This window comes from Lissotriton helveticus, chromosome 6 (assembly GCF_964261635.1).
Source record: "Lissotriton helveticus chromosome 6, aLisHel1.1, whole genome shotgun sequence".
Classification (NCBI taxonomy): Eukaryota; Metazoa; Chordata; class Amphibia; order Caudata; family Salamandridae; genus Lissotriton; species Lissotriton helveticus.
Window position 1 is genome coordinate 1,896,457,718 of NC_136067.1, and position 18,906 is coordinate 1,896,476,623.

At 43.0% G+C, this 18,906-nt stretch overlaps 1 protein-coding gene across 1 annotated transcript in view; it reads right to left on the reverse strand.

Moving 5' to 3' along the window:
* Nucleotides 1-18,906, reverse strand: part of ALK (ALK receptor tyrosine kinase) — a 2,452,973-nt gene that overhangs the window by 142,971 nt on the left and 2,291,096 nt on the right. Inside the window, exons 16-18 of the mRNA XM_078647129.1 lie at nt 11,862-12,006; nt 10,655-10,837; nt 5,301-5,399 (exon numbers count right to left, since the gene is read on the reverse strand). Of these exons, the coding sequence (XP_078503255.1) occupies nt 5,301-5,399; nt 10,655-10,837; nt 11,862-12,006 (427 nt within the window). The remainder of the gene's footprint in view (nt 1-5,300; nt 5,400-10,654; nt 10,838-11,861; nt 12,007-18,906) is intronic.

Consider the following 18,906-nt stretch of genomic DNA (forward strand, 5'->3'; position numbering starts at 1 on the left):
CCAGCCTGCTGAAGAGGTCCAGGAAACTGAGCCAGGAGTAGCTGAAGACGAGCTGCCAAGCATATGGCCAGAAGAATGGATACCGATGATTGATCTGACCGAAGATCCTATCAGAACAAGAGAACGACTTAGTGAAGGTAGAGAGTGGACTAGTCAGGAAAAGCAAGGCACAGGCGAAGATCCTCAGCCACTTGAGATTCAAATCAAAACTGAGGAAGGAGAAGGTCAGACAGGGACAGAGCATGTGATTGATAAAGATCAAGTGAATAAGACTGAACAAATACCCGATACTGAACAAGTACCCGATACTGAACAAGTGCAGGATACAGAGCAAGTGTTTGATACTCCTCCGCTAACTCCTGATGTGGATAAGGGACAGACTAGACATAGAGTAATAGTTCGAGCAGAAGAAAATCAAGAGATCGAAGTGCTTGAACAGGATCAGATAGGGTTAGAAAAACGGGTTCAGGAAACAGAAACAGAAACAGAAACAGAGACAATTGAAAGCCAAAAACAAAATATTCCTGAACAAGGCCAGATTAGCAACCAGGCAGAAAAATTTGATGCTAGCCCTGGAACTAGTCAGATAAGGGAAGTAGGAGAAGAAAGTGGAGAAGAATTACCACAAGATAAAGAGAACAAGAGAAGAAGAAAAGAAAGTGAAGTCCAAGTACCGACTAAGAGACTAAAGAAAAGAAACAACCTTGAGCCTAGGTTTGTAAAAAGACTGAGACTAAGGATAAAGACAGTGGAAGAAAAACGTGCAGAAGCAAGAAGAAGTGCTCGAATAGCAGAGCAAGAAGAAGACTTTTCCAAAAGAAGGAGTGAACGAATAAAAAGACAAAACAAAAAGTACAAGTCTCCTGAATGGACACTGGTTTTGGAGGAACTTGAAGATCTTGATATAACTGACGTGAGCGACGGAGAACCCGTCCCAGAGTACTCAGCTGAAGAGGAGGACGAACCACCGTGAATTTGCACAAAGTAAGCTAAGTGTGTAAAGCAAAAAAAGAGGGGTTCGAGAGACTCCTTCTGAGCCAAAAATGTCTGATTCAACAGTGAATGGTAGACCTAGTTGCAGCCGTTTTAAGACGTGTTGCAAGGTGTGTATATGTAGTGTAGTAGTACTGATAGTTATCTGGATAGGATTAACAATTTTCATTCCCTTTGCTGTAAGTAAAGATTCTAACATTGTCCCTACTGAAGTTGTAAATACTGACAATGAGGAGCTGACAACACAGAGTGTAGAAAGACATGAGAGAGCATTGAGACAAACTAAACGAGACTTAGAAGCATCAGATGAGAAAGGACTACATTATCATGGCATGAAGAACAGGACACATTTAAATGTTTTCGCAAACTTGTTAATACATTATGTAGAGACTATGGAAATTGAAGATTGCTATGTCTGCATGAAGCTACCTACTTCGGTGGCTGAAGGCGTGACATACCATCATCTGCCATTAACATATGGAATTTCCTGTAGCATTTTAGCTAGTTTATTTTACAAAAGGGGACCGTTACAGTATTATTACTCTAACAATGACGTGATCTTTTCTGAACTTCCTATACGTGGGAACTTGAATCCTGTACATACCAAAACTGACACCATAAGATATATGGGAGACTACTTTCTGACTATAGGGAACATTGACATAGCAGACGCACACAGAGATAACTTGACTTGTTCTTTGCGTGAGCAGGAAAAGATGTTCCTGAACATGGCAGAGAAAAGGAGAATTAAAATTCAGAAGAAGGCTAATGACGAAAGTCAGAAAAAGCCAAAGTGGGCAGAAAACATGGAAGGCACCTCATCTGGTGGAGCGGGTCCTGCTCTGTTGCTGGATTTTGAAAAGAAAGGCAAGCTATGTCTTCACCGCGAGAAGACTAGCTATTATAATAATGTTTTCATTGGTTCCAGTGAATGCGAACATAATTACAAGGTAATTGGAGGTTGGGGTTTCAAAAATGGGTCAGAGCCTGTGTTTCCTGGAATTTATTACATTTGTGGGGACAAGGCTTATTTGAAATTGCCGGATCACTGGTATGGGAGCTGCTACTTTGGCATTGTTTTCCCGAAAATATACCATGTGAATGGAAAAGCTGGAAGCAATGAAGATACTAACGGCTTAGTGCGTAGTAAAAGAGAAAGTATAGGTGAAATTATGGGTAGTATTTTCAGTGCACTGATACCTGGAGTGGGAGTGGTTCTGAATACTCACAGAATTTGCAAATTGTCTACTATAGTAGATGTGCTGTCTACTGAAACAGCTCATGGATTTCTGCTGGTCAATACTGAAATGGTTGCGATCAGATCAATGGTTTTACAAAATTGACTTGCTCTTGACACCTTATTAGCGAAAGAGGGCGGAGTCTGCCGGATGTTGAAGGCGCAACATTGTTGCACTTATATTCCGGATAAAAGTGTACAGATCAAAAGATATGTGAAAAACATTACTAATTTGGCAAAGGAACTCAAACCACTCGAGGTTGATAGTGCCTGGAAGAGACTGGTAGATGGTCTCTCAAATGTAGGTCATTGGTTTGCTAGCATAGGTAAAAGCTTATTATTCAAAATTCTGATGCCAATTGGTATTATAGGTCTTATTATACTTTCCATTTTCTTATGCTGTAAATACCGCAAGCGCACCAAAAAGCACGAGGTAAATGCAAGAGGAGTGAAACGAAGTGTGGATGAGATTGAATTAGAGGAAGTGAATGATCAGATATACAAAAAGGTGAAAACTTCTCACCCTGCTAAAACTGAAAGAGAAAAGTTAGAGCGGTTGCTGGAAGAAATAGAACTTTATAAAGTGTGAAAGAAAGTTGGCATCTGGTTCCAGTATAATTTGTGATGATAGTAGATATCATCAAAGAGGGGATTGATGAAGCAAAGCTTTGCATATTTTGCGGCTTGCCGAAATCAAGAACCTCATTTATGTGTAATAAGGTAACCCGTGTATGTTTTACTAACGTTTATATTTAGCTTAAGTAAAGTTCCCGAAGCTTGCCTATGTGTATTTCTAATGAATTAATCCGTGTCCTTTTAAAAAATGGCCGTCGCTTGTATTTTAGTTACTGCGCATGCGTCAGCCACACTCACGTGTCCTGACGCGTCTGCAGAAGTGGAGGGAAAGTTATGCGCATGCGTAATTCATAGCTGTGCTTATCATGTGGTACAGCTCGTGCCACTGCTCTTGTGTCCGTGTCAATGTAGCTAACATTTAAATGCAATACGTTTATTTCTTGATGATGAGTTAAAAGTACAAACCCTGTGATGTGTTTTCATAATGACATTATTATGTATTAATTTGTTTTCGCTTACTTTTCATGTACCGCGGGAAATGGGGGTCTGAGTGAGAGGAGAGCCATATTGGAGGTCCCTTCTGCGCCTGTGCGACATTCGGCAGCACGAGGGACCTTGGCTGATGGAACATAGCCAGCTGGCAGTGATGGGCGAGATGCTCCTGAGAAAGTCACCTCTGCCCTGCGAGAACAGCGAATGTGGCTCCTTATGTGATACATTGTTATATTGCGCTACTGTTAGCTCATGGGAACCCCAAATCTGCTAGGCGGTACCCAAATATGTTAATGAAGGCTTCAATTCGCGTATTGTGATTGGTGTGTTACCCAAACCCTACCTTAGGACCAATCGAAATTGAGGGATTCTGACACTTTGCAACATTGGGGGGTGGTACACTGTCCCCAAACTGTATATCTACCCTGGGTTCACCTAGTGAACCGTCCGACTTGTCTGGTTTAGCTGACCTGTCACTGACCCAACGCACTCAATAGGTGACTGAAGATACAGAGCGCTGCGGAGCACTCTGTCCGAATTTGACCATAGACTGAGGTTCTACTGAATCTTAAAGTGCTGGCAAGGCACTTAGCTGGGAGTTCGCTGACCCAATCGGGGTCTTGATCGATAGCTGCAGAGCGGGTGGAGCGCAGGCGTTGCTTCCGAACTGTGGGTTCCGGTCCTGTCCTGAAGAGGGTCCTGTCCTGATTACTTTTTCCGAGGGTATCCTGTCCTGTCCTGGGTGTCCATTCTGCACCTGCTGTCCTTTGAGGGGTATCCTTCCTTGAGGGTTTCCTGTCCTTAACTGACCCGTGGCCAGGGTTTGGTTTCCACACCTTTTTCTAGGTAAATATTACTCTGAACCTCTTGAAATTCTTGCACCTTCTGAATTTCTAACTTTTGCTTAAATAAAGTTCAACATTGCATATGTTATATTTCCATGCCTTTCCGCAACTATTGAACAGTCATTTATAATTTTGCAAAGTTATTCCTATGTCTTCTCAATTGTTAGAAATTATATTTTGCATAGCAGTGTGTCATTTTCTGATATGGTCTAGAACTTCGTTGCCTAGATTGTTCAAAGGCCCCTTCACCTTAAGTGAAGCGTGTTATTCATTATAAGCTCTTCTACAGTAACACACACTTAGTCTATCCCTGTTTAGATAATACTGACTTGCATAGTATCTTTTCTCGTTACATTTTATTAATACTTTGATGATTACTCTGTCATTATTTCTTTCTGCCTATGTGATTTACGTTATCTTGGTTATTGATTGCCTTATTTTACTGTATCTCATGCAAGAAAATATTGAACTTTAGATAAACATTTTAAAACTTCCAGTTGTCCGTGGTCATTTAAACAGTATTTGAATGATATTGGTTGGGCTTGTATTTTGCTGCCTTTCCTTTACAGCTAGCTCCCTGATTCATTGTGGTCATTAGGCACCCGCATCGGTGGATGGTAAGTCGGGTGCACTGAAAATTGGTAGCAGGGAACACACACACACCAACTTGATAGAGCTCGTGAAGTCACCTGATCGATGTATATGGTGATTTGAAAAGTATATGGGCCCTGAAGCCGGAAACGGCGAAAACTGTTGGTCGGGTGGCCTCGCGCGCTCTATCACTATGACACTACATTAAAGCTAAGAATGAGCTGCTTGTCTCTTCTTTGATAGTTGTAAGCTCCACAGCTCTTGAGGGCAAGGGAAGAATGAAACCAGAGGCAGCTTCTCCTTTCTTGTAAATTGGAATTCCTTCCACATATTTCCAACTATCACACATACCATACATTCTGCAAACCATGTTTTCTTATTCTCATAACTGGACCCATAACTGTTACTTCAATCAAATAATTTGTGTCTATTACTTTCAACAATATAGTATGTTCTTATCAGCTGAGCAACCATTGTCAAGTTTTCAAACATCAACTATTTCTAATTCCTCAATTAGAAAACACAGACCTAAAGGTCTTGGAAAGGACTGTGGAAGTCAAACATACCTCTTAGAGGTGGAGTGTACAAAACACCAACAGGGCTAATAAAAGACACGCCATCTTTTCCATCCGCTTCTGGGTCGTTGTCATCGGCAGCATTGCCACCTAAGACAAATAAAAAGTACCTTAAGAACATTATGATGAAGACACTGTCATGTACATGTTAGGAGATCATACAAAACAAAAGAAGGAGTCCTAAATTGTTAGATAGAGTGCAATTGGCACTGGTCAAATTGAGGTTGTGGTGTGAGCTAACTTTATAAAGGTTGTGTGTGGAGTTCAGCGTTTAAGGAATATTCTATTCACATTGCATTGGCACAAACATGCAAGGTGCTCAGCCAAGGAGAATGGGATTTTGACTCTGTGGATGTGATCAACAGATTGTAGAATCAATTAATGAATCCAGTGTGTAGGGAGAAACTGGCCCGTTGCCTTTTTGTTCTATTTTGGATGATATGCGTCATTAGTATTGCGTTTCAAAGAGCATAGACCCAAACCACAAAAACACAATAGTATCACAAACTATTTAAAGACTGCTTGGTGGAGAGGCTGACCTCACGAAAACATTCAAATCACAAAAACAGCCATATTTGAGGTGGCACAGGTAAACACATCTTAATCCATTAAAGGTTCAAATTAAAGTAAATTACATTTTAGATATTAGCTTACAATTGAAACTTTTTAACTTTTCTTAGGAAAGTTCTGCAAATTGAGGCCTATGAATTATAAAAGTTTTTGAAATATTGCCACTGTCATTACCACATTACTTTGGAGCTGTAGGGAAGGGGTGGAAGGGCAACACCAGAAGCCCTTTCTATTTCTGAACATTTTCTCTTGTTAACTTAAACGTGCCTTGACTGCAGGACCTTTATCATTTACCACAATTCTAGATGCTGAACAAGCACATCATAGCTCCTGGGTAGTCTTAAAAGCATTTAGGATTCTCATGCAGATTTAGGAATTGGTTCATCTGTACTTGTGCAATTTGAAAGATCATGGCACATGGCTACCTATATAAAAATGACAGGTGTTCATTAAGTTAAGCCCTGTCAGTGTAGCTAATGTCATAATATAGTTGATTAAAATAACTTTCTTGTGTCGTAATAAAAGTCCTGATATTGCTCTAATTTGTCATGTGCAGCATATTTTCACTATGTACACATTTTAGGTTAGGCAGGGGTGCCCAGTATTATTTCACAATGGCCAGATCCACCTCAGATTTTTAGAAAATCTCCATGGTATATATTTGCATACAATGCATGTATTAGGAATTCACCCACATAGAGATTCCAGAGCAAATCTGCATGGATTCAGTCCTCGTAAACTAACGCTGGTCATTCCAAATGTTGGGCATTCGTAAGGGCTCCTCTTAAATGCTGGCACCAGATCCATTGCTTGGAATGGCATTCATCTGTTGCACAAATAGCTAAGTGCCTGTTTCAGCTGATAAAACACCATTCCCAGCATGGCATGTAATTAATCAAATTCACCGTGCAGTTGGCAATCGATGCAGAGATGAACTACACAGGACATTCAACATTGGGAACAGATGTTCCACCCCAACTGAAAAATAATCCCACAAAGAAGGCAAACGCAACATGCATAAATAGAAGCCATGCACAGAAAGGTAAATGGTAATAGAACTAATATCTGTTAATGGGTTTTACAGCTTTTTACTCAATTTTCATTGCTTAGCATGGGAGTTTTAACATGCAGGTTTCTTGTTGTCCATAAAAATTACTTTTTAAATTTACATTTTGCAGTTTCACTGTTTGTTATGAGGTCATGTTATATGACGCATGCCCACTCTTTAGATGGAACCCTTCAATGTTAATTACATTTATGGAGATAGAACACACTACACATCCCAAAGAATATGGTTGTCTCTCTGGCCCAGTCACAGAACTATGCAGAACCAAACACAACATAAATCCTTATACGGTAGTCTACTCTCTCTTTACTAGCGAAATCTCTACAGCTAACACACCTAAGAGGAGACGCAGCTCATTATCGGCATCAATTAACAAACTGTTCACATTGGTCAAAAACAAGATGGGAAGCCTTCAAAGTGAGACTTGAGGTTCTCGGCCCAACCATTTGTCTTGTCCCATATACTGAAGAACTGTGTTTTGTTTGCAACTGATTTCAGGTAATAGTAGGAATGTAATTTATCCTTTACCGGTATTGGCCAACTATCTAAATCAAATCAAATCAACAGATTTATAAAGTGTGCTACTCACCCGGTAGGGTCTCAAGGCGCTGGGGGGAGGAGTCCGTTACTGCTCGAAAAGCCAGGTCTTGAGTTGCTTCCTGAAAGGAGAGATGGTCCTGGGTCAGCGGCAGGTGGATGGGGAGGGAGTTCCATGTCTTGGCCGCCAGGTAGGAGAAGGATCTTCCTCCGGCGGTGGCTCTGCGAATGCGTGGGACGGTGGCGAGGGCGAGGCTGGTTGATCGCAGCTGGCAGGTGGGCGTGTAGAACGTGAGGCGGTTGTTGAGGTACTTGGGGCCCAGGTCGTGGAGAGCCTTGTGTGCGTGGGTGAGGAGTCTGAACGTGATTCTTTTGCTGACGGGGAGCCAGTGCAGGTCTCTCAAGTGGGTGGAGATGTGGTTGTGGCGGGGGAAGTCCAGGATGAGTTGTGCGGAGGCGTTCTGTATGCGCTGGAGTCTTTTCTGTAGTTTGGCTGTGGTTCCAGCGTAGAGGGTGTTCCCGTAGTCCAGTTGGCTGGTGACGAGGGCCTGGGTGACCGTCTTCCTGGTTTCGGTGGGGATCCATCGGAAAATCTTTCGGAGCATGCGCAGGGTGTTGAAACAGGATGACAAGATGGCGTTGACTTGTTTGGTCATCGAGAGGGAGGAGTCCAGGATGAAACCCAGGTTTCGTGCGTGGTCCGTAGGCTTGGGGGTGGTGCCCAGGGCAGGGGGCCACCAGGAGTCGTCCCAGGCGGAGGGGAATGATCACAGGATGAGGACTTCCGTCTTGTCTGAGTTCAGTTTCAGGCGGCTGTTCTTCATCCACTCGGCGACGTCTTTCATTCCTTCGTGTAGGCTGGCTCTTGCGGTGGCGGGGTCATTGGTGAGGGAGAGGATCAGCTGGGTATCGTCGGCGTAGGAAATGATGTTCAGGTTGTGTTGGCGTGCGATGGCTGCGAGGGGGCTCATGTAGACATTGAAGAGGGTGGAGCTGAGCGAGGATCCTTGAGGTACGCCGCAGATGACTTCGGTGGCCGCGGATAGGAACGGGGGGAGGCGGACTCTCTGGGTTCTTCTACTGCCTTACTCTCAACACTGGGGAGTTTCACCAGGAAATGCATACAGGTGCAGCTGCTGAAAAAAGTATCTTACACAGCTGCTGTCCTGCCATTTCTCTGCTTATACTTCCTGCGAATTGTTAGAGATCCTGCTGTGAGCTTTAGTTTCAGAAGTAAAGGTTGTATTACATCAATGCTTGTATTTTGTCTGTCTTGACAATCATGTTTCTCACATGAACAACTACTTGAATCACTAACATGTTATCATTGTCAACAAGCAATTACTAATTTGAGTAGAGATAACGAGCAGAATACATTCTACAATGGGAGCAGATTGATCAGAGAAACTGACGAATTATTAAATTAAAAAACAAGCAGGATATGAACAAATGCAAACCATGCACAGAGAGGGAAATAGTGGCTGAAGATTAACCCTCTTAATGGGATTTTAGCCACAGTGTATTTTTTCTGAGGATCTAATTCACAAAGGGCCTTGTTGAAAGGTTCAAAATCCTCTCCTGTAGTGTTATTTTAATTGCGGAAGTAGATTTAGAATTTTTATAGAGTCATAAAAGTTCCCAGGAGTACTCCAGGAAAGCTGCCTTTAGCAGACGCAAATCTGTGGGCATTTGTATGTGCTTTCGCAAGGTTCCTCATTCAGAAATGCTCCCAACTGCGCTTCTAACTGTAAAAATTCCTCCCGTTATGTTTCTATCTATTTAGTTTCACAAAGCAAATTTTCTATGTAGTCCTGTTTCATTAGGAGCACTAAATGCTTTATGAATCTGTATCCCTTTGTGTATCACGTAAATTTTTCAAATGCAGGATTCTTGAATAGCTCTGAGACTGTTTTTCAATAAATATTTGGTCATCTCAATTTTAGGAGATCATTTCATATCTTGGCTTGTCACTTTTCAGGTCCGACCATACCAATCCTATCTGAGGTTTTTTTTGTAGCCCTGACCACACTGGATGGCTCGAGGGGGCGGGTGGTCACCCTGACCCAATCAAAGATTCATCCATGCCCAACTATGATATACGTTACATGGGACGTGTGCGCTCGATATATGGCCTGGCAGGTATGACAGTATGATTGGTTGTAACAGACAGCTCGGCTTGGTGTGTAGTTGGCCCCTTGCACTAATGAAACATATACCCCTGCAAAGTAAACCCAAACGTGTAGTTAGACATCTAAAACACCTAGACCATCTCTTCTTCAGGCCGTGAGGCACCTTCATAGCTTTGATCTAAAAAATCCCCACCACTTCCACAGTACTCATTTCTTTCAAACAAACTGTTTACACAAGGTCACAAGCTGGATGGTAAGTCTTAGCGCGCCTTCAAGTCGGAGCGCAGCCAGTCAGACGTACCTTCTGCATATTGCAGTTCATAGTTGCATTGGTATGTTTTCACATACCCTGAAGAATCATATGCATATTTGTATTATTTCTCACTATTGAAAATATAAAGTTTCATCCTCTGCCTCTGTTACCACCTAAGCTGCATATGTACAGTATAAAGTTTTAAGCATTACTGCACCTTAAAGTGCTAATAACATTTAATAAATTCAAATAAGTATAAATCTGCTTTTGTGAGGACACATGGCACTGCTAGCAGCTTTCTACACACCTATGACCCAATAATCTGGCCAGATTGGGAGCTGAATGCTGTCCTGGACACTTCTTTGCTCTTAGCCTCCTGCTGCACTAAGCAAATGTAGCAAGTGTGACCCCCTGCACACGTGGTTGGTGCAAATCCTTTTATGAGAAGACTTTGAGAGAAAATGAGCCAAGACTCTATTTTACTTGATGGCCTGCAAGAGTGCCTTCTAAGAATTATTTATCTACAGCAGCAAAGCCACATTGGAGCAGGCATAATAATGTGAGAAGAAGGAGACAATGTACTTTGCAACACCAGTTGGCAGGCCTAGGCCCTTGACTAATGGCTGTGCACTAGTGAAACTGTGATGTTTTACCTGAAAGGTGGGAGGAAACAAGAAAGGCACAAAGCACAAGAAAGCATGCACAACAGCTACAAGAGGGCATCATGAACATTCACAATCACTCAGACTCAAGGAGGAGAACCAACACCTTGAACATGAGGCATCTTTACCTATGTATCCTCCGCCTCCTCCACCAGAGGAGCACCCCCCGCCACCCCCTCCGAAACCCCCTCTTGTCTCCCACCCCCACTTCTTCATGGCCTGGGGGCAGGATTCTCCTCCGGTTGCACCTTCCAGCAAGGGCTTTCCCGACCAGGGGAAGGAAGTGTTATCCTTCCAGCCTCCACCACCACCTGAAAGAAAAGAACATTCAAATGTGTCATGTTGTTTCAGTGAAAAACATATCTGAAGTAAAGCTACTGAATTTTGCATTTGAAATTTATGATCCATACAATACTTCCTGACATTGCCTCCTATTTTTTCATCCAAGGTACTTATTGGACACACTTTGCATGTGTCTGCATTACCATATATGAGTAAGCATCTACTAACTCAAAAAGGTCAAAGCCTGTAAGAATGCCCCAATCTTGTGAAAATATAAGGTTTTAAGAAATGAAGAGTTCTGGTTTCCTCCTGCTGTGTCTGTGCATTACTTCCGATGGCCGCCATGATCTATTTCAAATGTATGTCCTTTCTATAAAAATCTCAATTACTTTGTACAGAGTACTGGCAGGAAAAAAAAAGATGGCAGAGTTCCTCTCCTTTTAATTTCTTCTAATTTTTACATATATTCAAACGTTCAACAGCCTCCCCTCCCCTGGTAGCAATGACTGAACTCAATGGATAGCAGCCTGTGGAATACGCTCCTCACACGTATGGTTAGCCAGCTCCTTTAAATAATTGTAACCTCTTTTGAAACTCTTTTTGTTATTTTGGGTCTGCTGTTACAGGCTACTTAGTGAACAGCAGCTATAGACAATTTCCATACGGTGTCCCATGCATGTGTTTTTATTTCTTTGCATCACTGTAATCTTTACTGAGTCCTCATGAATTGTTATGGGCTCGAATGCTACAGAGGCCATAGTCTTCAGAAAGCTTCACATGAACCATGGTCTTGTACCCTTTCCCTCACTAAGAACTGTCCCATCATTTGTTATTGTAATCTGTGGACCTGCCTAGTGCCCATCCTTCACAAGGGCCTAGGATCACCTGTCCTCTTGTTACCACAGTAGTTTATATTCCCAGCTCTTATTTGGTTGCAGATGCTCCATTAACTCACTCCCTCACCCACCCACTTAAGATGCATAACAACATCTTGGTTTCATGGTTATTTATTCTATTAGGGCCTCAGAATGCCATCTCCCAGACAATGCATACCTGCTGCTCCAGATCTCCCGTTCACTCCTGGGATGGAAAAATCACTTTCAAGCCTTTCAGAGTTGGCACTATTTTTTTTGGCCTTGTACGCTCTGCCACCACCGCCAGCTGCAATCATCAGTGGGACAGGCTGCCCGTTCTCCATCTAGATAATAAATACAAAATCAGGTAAAAGTGTGTCACACGCACAAATGTATTTTCTTGTATGTGCTGTGTTGATGTATGTTTATAATTTTGGTAAAATGTTCTCTGTTTGCAGAGGGTCGCCAGATTATGACTTATACAGTAAAGCGGTAATGTCCTGGCCTGTGTCACACCTCAAATGCCAGGGTTTGAACCAAACAAACATAACATGCACACACAGTGCCTTTACCTCAATGACTGCCCGTCGCCAAGTAATAAGGACACTGCTAAGTGACCCGAGTGTAAATTGAACACAAATTGGTAAATCCCATTTTTAAGTTACAATTTTGAAAATGCCACTTTTAGAAAGTTGGCATTTTCCTGCCCTTTCTATTTGGTGCCTGCAGGGTGTTCCTGGGTCACATGACTTGGTGTAATTGGCAGTTGGACTTTGTTTATTCCTCCCAAACAGCCACACAATAGAGGAATTAGATGTGCCATGAACTGGCAAGATGGAGGGCGGAGCTGAGCACAGCCCTACTTGAAACTGAATAGGCTGTGCCCTGTCTTGACACAAAAGACTTGCCACCACTGCCTTGTTGTGCAGTCATCCCCTGACTACACAATGAACCTTGAAATAGAGTTTAGAGCCTTTGCAAATTCAGAACTGAAACCCAGTCAACAACACCACTTGGATTTGCACTGAGAGTGTAACATTATGAAATGTATGAAATGGGTTTAGACAAGCAATAATCCCCCCTCTTTTTAACTACTTTCTCCATGAAGTGATCGTTTTTATTAAGGATGATGTGCGAAAGTAATGAAGTCATTGCATTATCTCACATATTTCTTTCCAGAGCAGTGTCCCCTCCCTGAGCTGCAGGCCAGGGTAAGGTGCGTTTATCTCCCATAAATTATGGGTAAGACACACAAATATAAATATGTTTTCCTGTTATTAAGAATTTATAAAGTTGGCATATACTGCTTAACATGTGACAGCACAATTACACTGCTTTATAATTTAAACAAAGTAAGAGTAACATCACTTTAATCAGTTTAGCTGTGATTATTGTTGTCACATAGGTATGATCAGTGAATCGCCAAAGAAGAATAAGGATCACTGGTTTTGAATTTGAGGCGCGTTGCTCTGTCTCAACGGACACCTTATGGATACCTGCAGGTTCCGGTTTTTCTGACGATGCACGCATCAAGTCTTCTGTTTCCAGCCCGTTCGTCTGCTGTTTCAATGATCGAGCTGCTTTGTTTTTCACAAACGTTGGACTGTGTTCTTCACTTTAACTGTTCTGCTTACCAAAGAAAGAGGATGTGATTTTCTCTTACGGACCTTTATTAGGGGAGCGCAGCTTCCCTCCTGACGACCCGGCGGCCAGGTGTTGACGGCGTTCACTACCGAGCACTAGCCCTCTGACCCAACATATCCCGGACGCGAGGCATTCCATACTGACGTGCCACGACGGTCTGCAGCCTTGAATTTAGCGCTAATCTACCATCGCAGTCCCAAACGCTCTGGGGGCCTGATCCATATGCCGCCTAAGAAGGCGATGGGCAAGACTTTGAACAAGGTCTCGGACTTCTTCCCGAATTCTGAAAAACGATCTACACTTCGAGGAGACACAGGCGCAGTAACAATGGCCCTCAAAAAAAGCGGATCTCCTGAACATATTCAAGGACTTCAAAGCTGAACTACGCAGTAACATCAGTCCCAACATCAAATCTTCAACGGAGCAAACTACTGTTGGAGCTTCGACGTCCCTGCAGCAAGATGTGGATTCGGTGGGCACCAGGGTCCTTGACCTCGAGACGCAACAGCAGGACCGAGAACATCTTTTCAGTGCCCCCTCCACCCTATGTTTATGCTATGCTTTTGTAACTCATGTAACTATTCTCCAGCACCTATCTGGCCGTCACCTACACAGCTGGTCTTCTGACATTCTTATCCACGTCTCCCCGTATGTGTCTCCTTCCCTCCCCCTCCTCCTCCCTCTTTTGATTCTGTGATTCAAACTGATGTAACTACATAACCCGTAACTCGCTGATCCAACTGATGTAAATCACAAAACTGTTTGTCCCTACCACGGAGCCTGAGCAACCTTGGCGGATGCCCGGTGGAGCTGTCCTATGCAGCTATAGAGGAGTCTGGCCCCTTGGCCGTCACCTACCCAGCCGGTCATCTGACATTGTTTTTCCTTGTCTCCCCGTTATGTGTCTCTTTCTCCCCCCCTTCAATGGAACAATGACGACGCCCCCTGGGTGGATATAAATCTGTTTGCACCTACAGCGGAGACCGAGCAACCTTGGCCGATGCCCGGTGGAGCTTTCCTATGCAGCTATAGAGGAGTCTGGCCCCTTGGCCATCACCTACCCAGCCGGTCATCTGACATTGTTTTCCTCTTCTCCCCGTTCGTGTCTCCTTCACTCCCCCTCCCTCTGTGATTCTTTGAGTCAAAAGGTTGTAACTATGTAACCTGTAACTCGCTGATTCAACTGATATAACTATGTATCCTGTAACTTGTTGTCCTCATGTAAAGCGCTCTGATACCTCCGGGTCTAGCCAGCGCTTAATAAAACTTTACCAATAAAATAAAACAAATAAATAAATAAGCAGCAGCATGTATAGGTCCTGACGAAAGCCACAACACCTTTATCGAGGATCAATAGGCTGAAACGTGTAGAACCCCCTTTTTTGTCACAAACTCGGAAGGCATTCGTTATCCGTGCCAGTGTCCTGTTTTTAACCCTGGCCCCAGGACGTGTTGATAAAGTTAGATTACGTACTTGGTAGCTTATTTTAATTTACTTTCCTCACCATTATTATTCTTTGCGCCTTTCACCCAACCGAGTTTATTACTTCTAATTGTTGGATTTAGTATATCCTCAAACTAGGAAAAAAAATCCCTGAGCTCCACCCTCTCAGAGAGGAGGTTGTAGCCCGTGGCGGGACTAGGTTTTCACAAGGAGAGTGCCAATGATAAAGCATGCCACCTATGGTGAGTGAGGGATTTCGTCCTAATAAAGGGACACCCAGGGGCATATTAGACTCCTTTAAGATGTGTTTACTCTTCCTTGTGTTTCTTGTTTAGACCCAAGGGTTTTATACTGTGTTTTTGTTAGTAGATTGGGGAGACAGCCCTCGCAGGTCTTAAAATATTTTCCCCTTGGACCCCCCGTCCTCTTGTTGGTGTCCGTATATCAAAGAAGTACCTTAGACACCAGCTCTTCAGTACATTTCTGGACTTGTGGCTACTCTGCCAGGAAGAAAGACTGCTGTGCTGCTGAAGGATTGCCACTCTGCTGGGCTGTTGCTCTGAAGGAACTGCTACCCTACTGTGCTGCCCACTTTCCTGTGTGAGAAGGACTGGGCCTGCATCTACTGAACCCAGAGAAACTCCAAGGGCTAGTTGGCTGGCCATCTGATCGGAAGCCTCAGGGACATAACAGGCTTCCAACAACCTTGCATCTACACCTGGACTCTGCCATCTTTGAGTCTACCTTGCCAAGTAGTGCCACCCCTGTCCTGAACCTTTGGAAGTGGGCCTAACATACTTGCTAGCCCCTGTGGATCCAGCAGCATGACGCATCATCTCTGCTGAGTGGTGCATCCCCAAGCAGAACCGTGGAATGGAGCCGTTGCAAAGACTTGCATGACTGATGCAACCTCCATCGCCTTCGGAACTGCTGCTACCCAAAGCATGCCTGGCGCAGGTCCTCACATCTCGTTGATGGCAGCATCAACGACGACGGATTCCGCATTGCAGTTCTTCAGAACCGACACATCGCCTTGACTGCACACTGCCTCCCCGACACCGGACTTTGCATCACAAGCCCTGTCGACAGGATCCTTAACGACAATGGAACAGGACCTTGCACTGCAGCCTCACCAAATCTTGGAACCAACACATCGCTCCAGCTGCAGGGCGGATTTTTGCAGTGGAGCCTCGCACAGCTCCGCAGCCAGGATTTGAGGTACTTTGTTCAGCAGGCCTAACAGGGTCCCTGTAGCCGGCCTGGACTCTATCACAGTTGGCCTGAACTTGCGACTTTGTCCCGGTACAACCAGGTATCCACAGTGGAGCTTAGTGCTTTTTGGTCCTATTTTCACTTGAACGTTAAAAATTGAATATCTCCAGTTCTACTTAATAGATTTTTGTTGCTTTGGTATTGTTTTATTTAGTAAAAATTACTCTATTTTTCTAAATCGTTTGCGGGCTACTTTTGTAGTGTGTTGTCACTGTATTACAGTTTGAAGTGTTTCACAAATACTTTACACATTGCCTCTAAGTTAATGCTGACTGCTCTGTGCCAACTACCAGGTGGTAGAGCAAAGATTAATTTGGGGTTTGTTTGTGCCTAACCCTGACAAGGACTGTGGTTGCTGCTTAACCAGGCCTCCAGTCAACCAACAACCCAATTTCTTACAATAACCATGCTCATATCTGTACAAATTAGTAGGTCAGGACTCCAGACGTCCACTAAGTTAATTTGTGACCTTTACACACTGGCAAGCAGACATTTTCTATATTAGCATTGGTGTGTTTGTTATTTTACCACTTGCCTTTTGTTAACAATTTCCATTTAGTTTCTATATAATTAGTAATTTTCCATCAAAATTGTTAGTCCTCCTTCAACATAACTAATTATTGTTGGAAAGTGGTTTATTACTAGTGATAAGTAGGGACTTCCCTCTAGTAATAAAGCCACAAGCACAATAAAATGGTCAGTCAAGTTCTCAAAAAATCTAAAAATTATTGCCTTGCTCAACCCTTGGTAGCTGGCAACGAGCAGGCAGATGTAACTTCGAAGATAGGTGTGTAAAGCATTTAAAAACACCAATACGTTAAGTAAGTAAGACACTACACAATATTACAATCTAACACCAATTTTTAAAAATAGATTATGTTTTAGGAACAACTGATACCAAAACGACAAACATCATATGTACGGAACCGGAGATATGAATTTTGAAAGAAGAAACACTTTCTTCTGCTTAAAAACCAATAGCGCCAATTTGGGACATCTGGTCATGCCTGAGCAGGACAAAGTCAAAGTTTGAGGTCGACAGCAGTGGAGCCCTGGTCAGATGCACGAAGCGGGAGGCCTCGGTCAAAATGTTACTGTAGCACTTAGTCATTTTCCTGGAGCCTTTGTTCTAGACCTCAAGCGAGGCTCCGCTTCAGACCGGATTCACGTCAACCAACCAGCACCTAGTTGTCAAAATGGGGCAAAAAGTGGCGGGACATTGCAAACAGGCCACGATTTCTCACAATCATTGAATCTTTATGGTTCATATACTCTCTCGGTGAAACAAGTGCAGGGAACAAATAATGCCTCAGAAAAATGATTTCTTATCAAATATCAGATCCTACAAAACACTCTCCACAAAACGCCAAATGTAAAAAAATTGTTCTCTTGGCAAAATGTGAACATTTCGCCTATAGAACATCGAAGCAAAATATTGTCCTGACATCTGTTCATGGTTACCTCTGAGGCTTTGACACTTACTGGCGAATCTGTGTAGTAAATCAGTAACTTGAAATGTGCAACAGGTGGTTTGACTAACAAAGGCACAAAATGTGCTATTAAATCCATCACATATGGAAAGACTCCACTATCTTTAGTTTCTAAAACAGACCTGACTCTGAATGAACTAACATTAATTTCCTTCACCACCATTCAAGCCTTACTTGTGACCTTTCATACTGGACCTTCCCCTGTTGAATAATAACTGTAAAAACATTAGAAAGACATATAGAAGGTAATTTATTGATTATTCATGTAATGAAAAACTGTCCCAGCCCCTTCGAACAAGTCACTGCCAGACCACTAAAAGCACAACTTGGACTTCACAATCCCAATAAACTACAGACTAGTTGGTAATCTCCCACATGTGTCAATAATGACAGAAAAGGCGATAGTGACCTTTTACAATGTGAAACACCACCCACAATCTCCTCAACTCCCCACACACAAATTTTTGCATGGCTATGGTATGTATGCCTCCACTGCCAAAATATAGGATGATGCACTCAAAGCAGCTACAAAAGAAATAGCTCATACCTCCTCATACAACTCGATATGAGCTCTGCCTTTGTTACAGATCTTCACAATGTCTCCCATAATTTAACTGTGTTGAACATCCCTCTTCCACCGGGCAACTCCTCTCCGACCAACTGTTTACAATACCCCCCATACTTTATCACTTTAGCACTCTTACTGTTCGGTTCTCCAATTTTACTCTGTTAGGAGATATTAATCTCCACCTTGACTCCCATAAGGACCCTGGAGCTACCTGCCTCAAGGAGGTAATGGAGGTTTTTGGCCTACAACCACTCTCGCAATCCGCTACGCACAGCGCAGGCCATACTTTGGATTGCATTTGCTCTAACCTGGACAGTCTTAAAGTGAAGCCCCCTGTTACGCAAACCTGGACTGACCATAAATTAATTACCTTTGAATTTCTTATAAAAGATAGGGCCCCAGTTAAGGACAAAACACAAAACTCAACAACAGGACAAAGTTAGCTGGAAAGCACTGCTGGGACTTCCAGATCTCTTTCCTAAAGCCCTTATGGGTAGACCCAATATGGTTGGCGACCCTATAATTGACAACCAGCTATTTAGGAAATGGATGCATGAATTAAGAGATCAGTTGGCACCAATAATCACACCACATAGGCTCCCAAAAAAGAAACCCTCGGCGCCATGGTTTTCTTTATCCTTAAACGAAGTGCTAGCTCAAGTCAGAGTATTGGAAAGTAGATGGCGCCGGAACTACGATAGTAATGATCTTGACACCTACAAAATTGCACGCAGAAAATATCGTGCCTTGTTCAAAGCTTCCAAAAAAAGATTTTATACTGAGGCTGCTAAAAATTCCAAAAACAAACAGAAAGAGATTTTAAAAA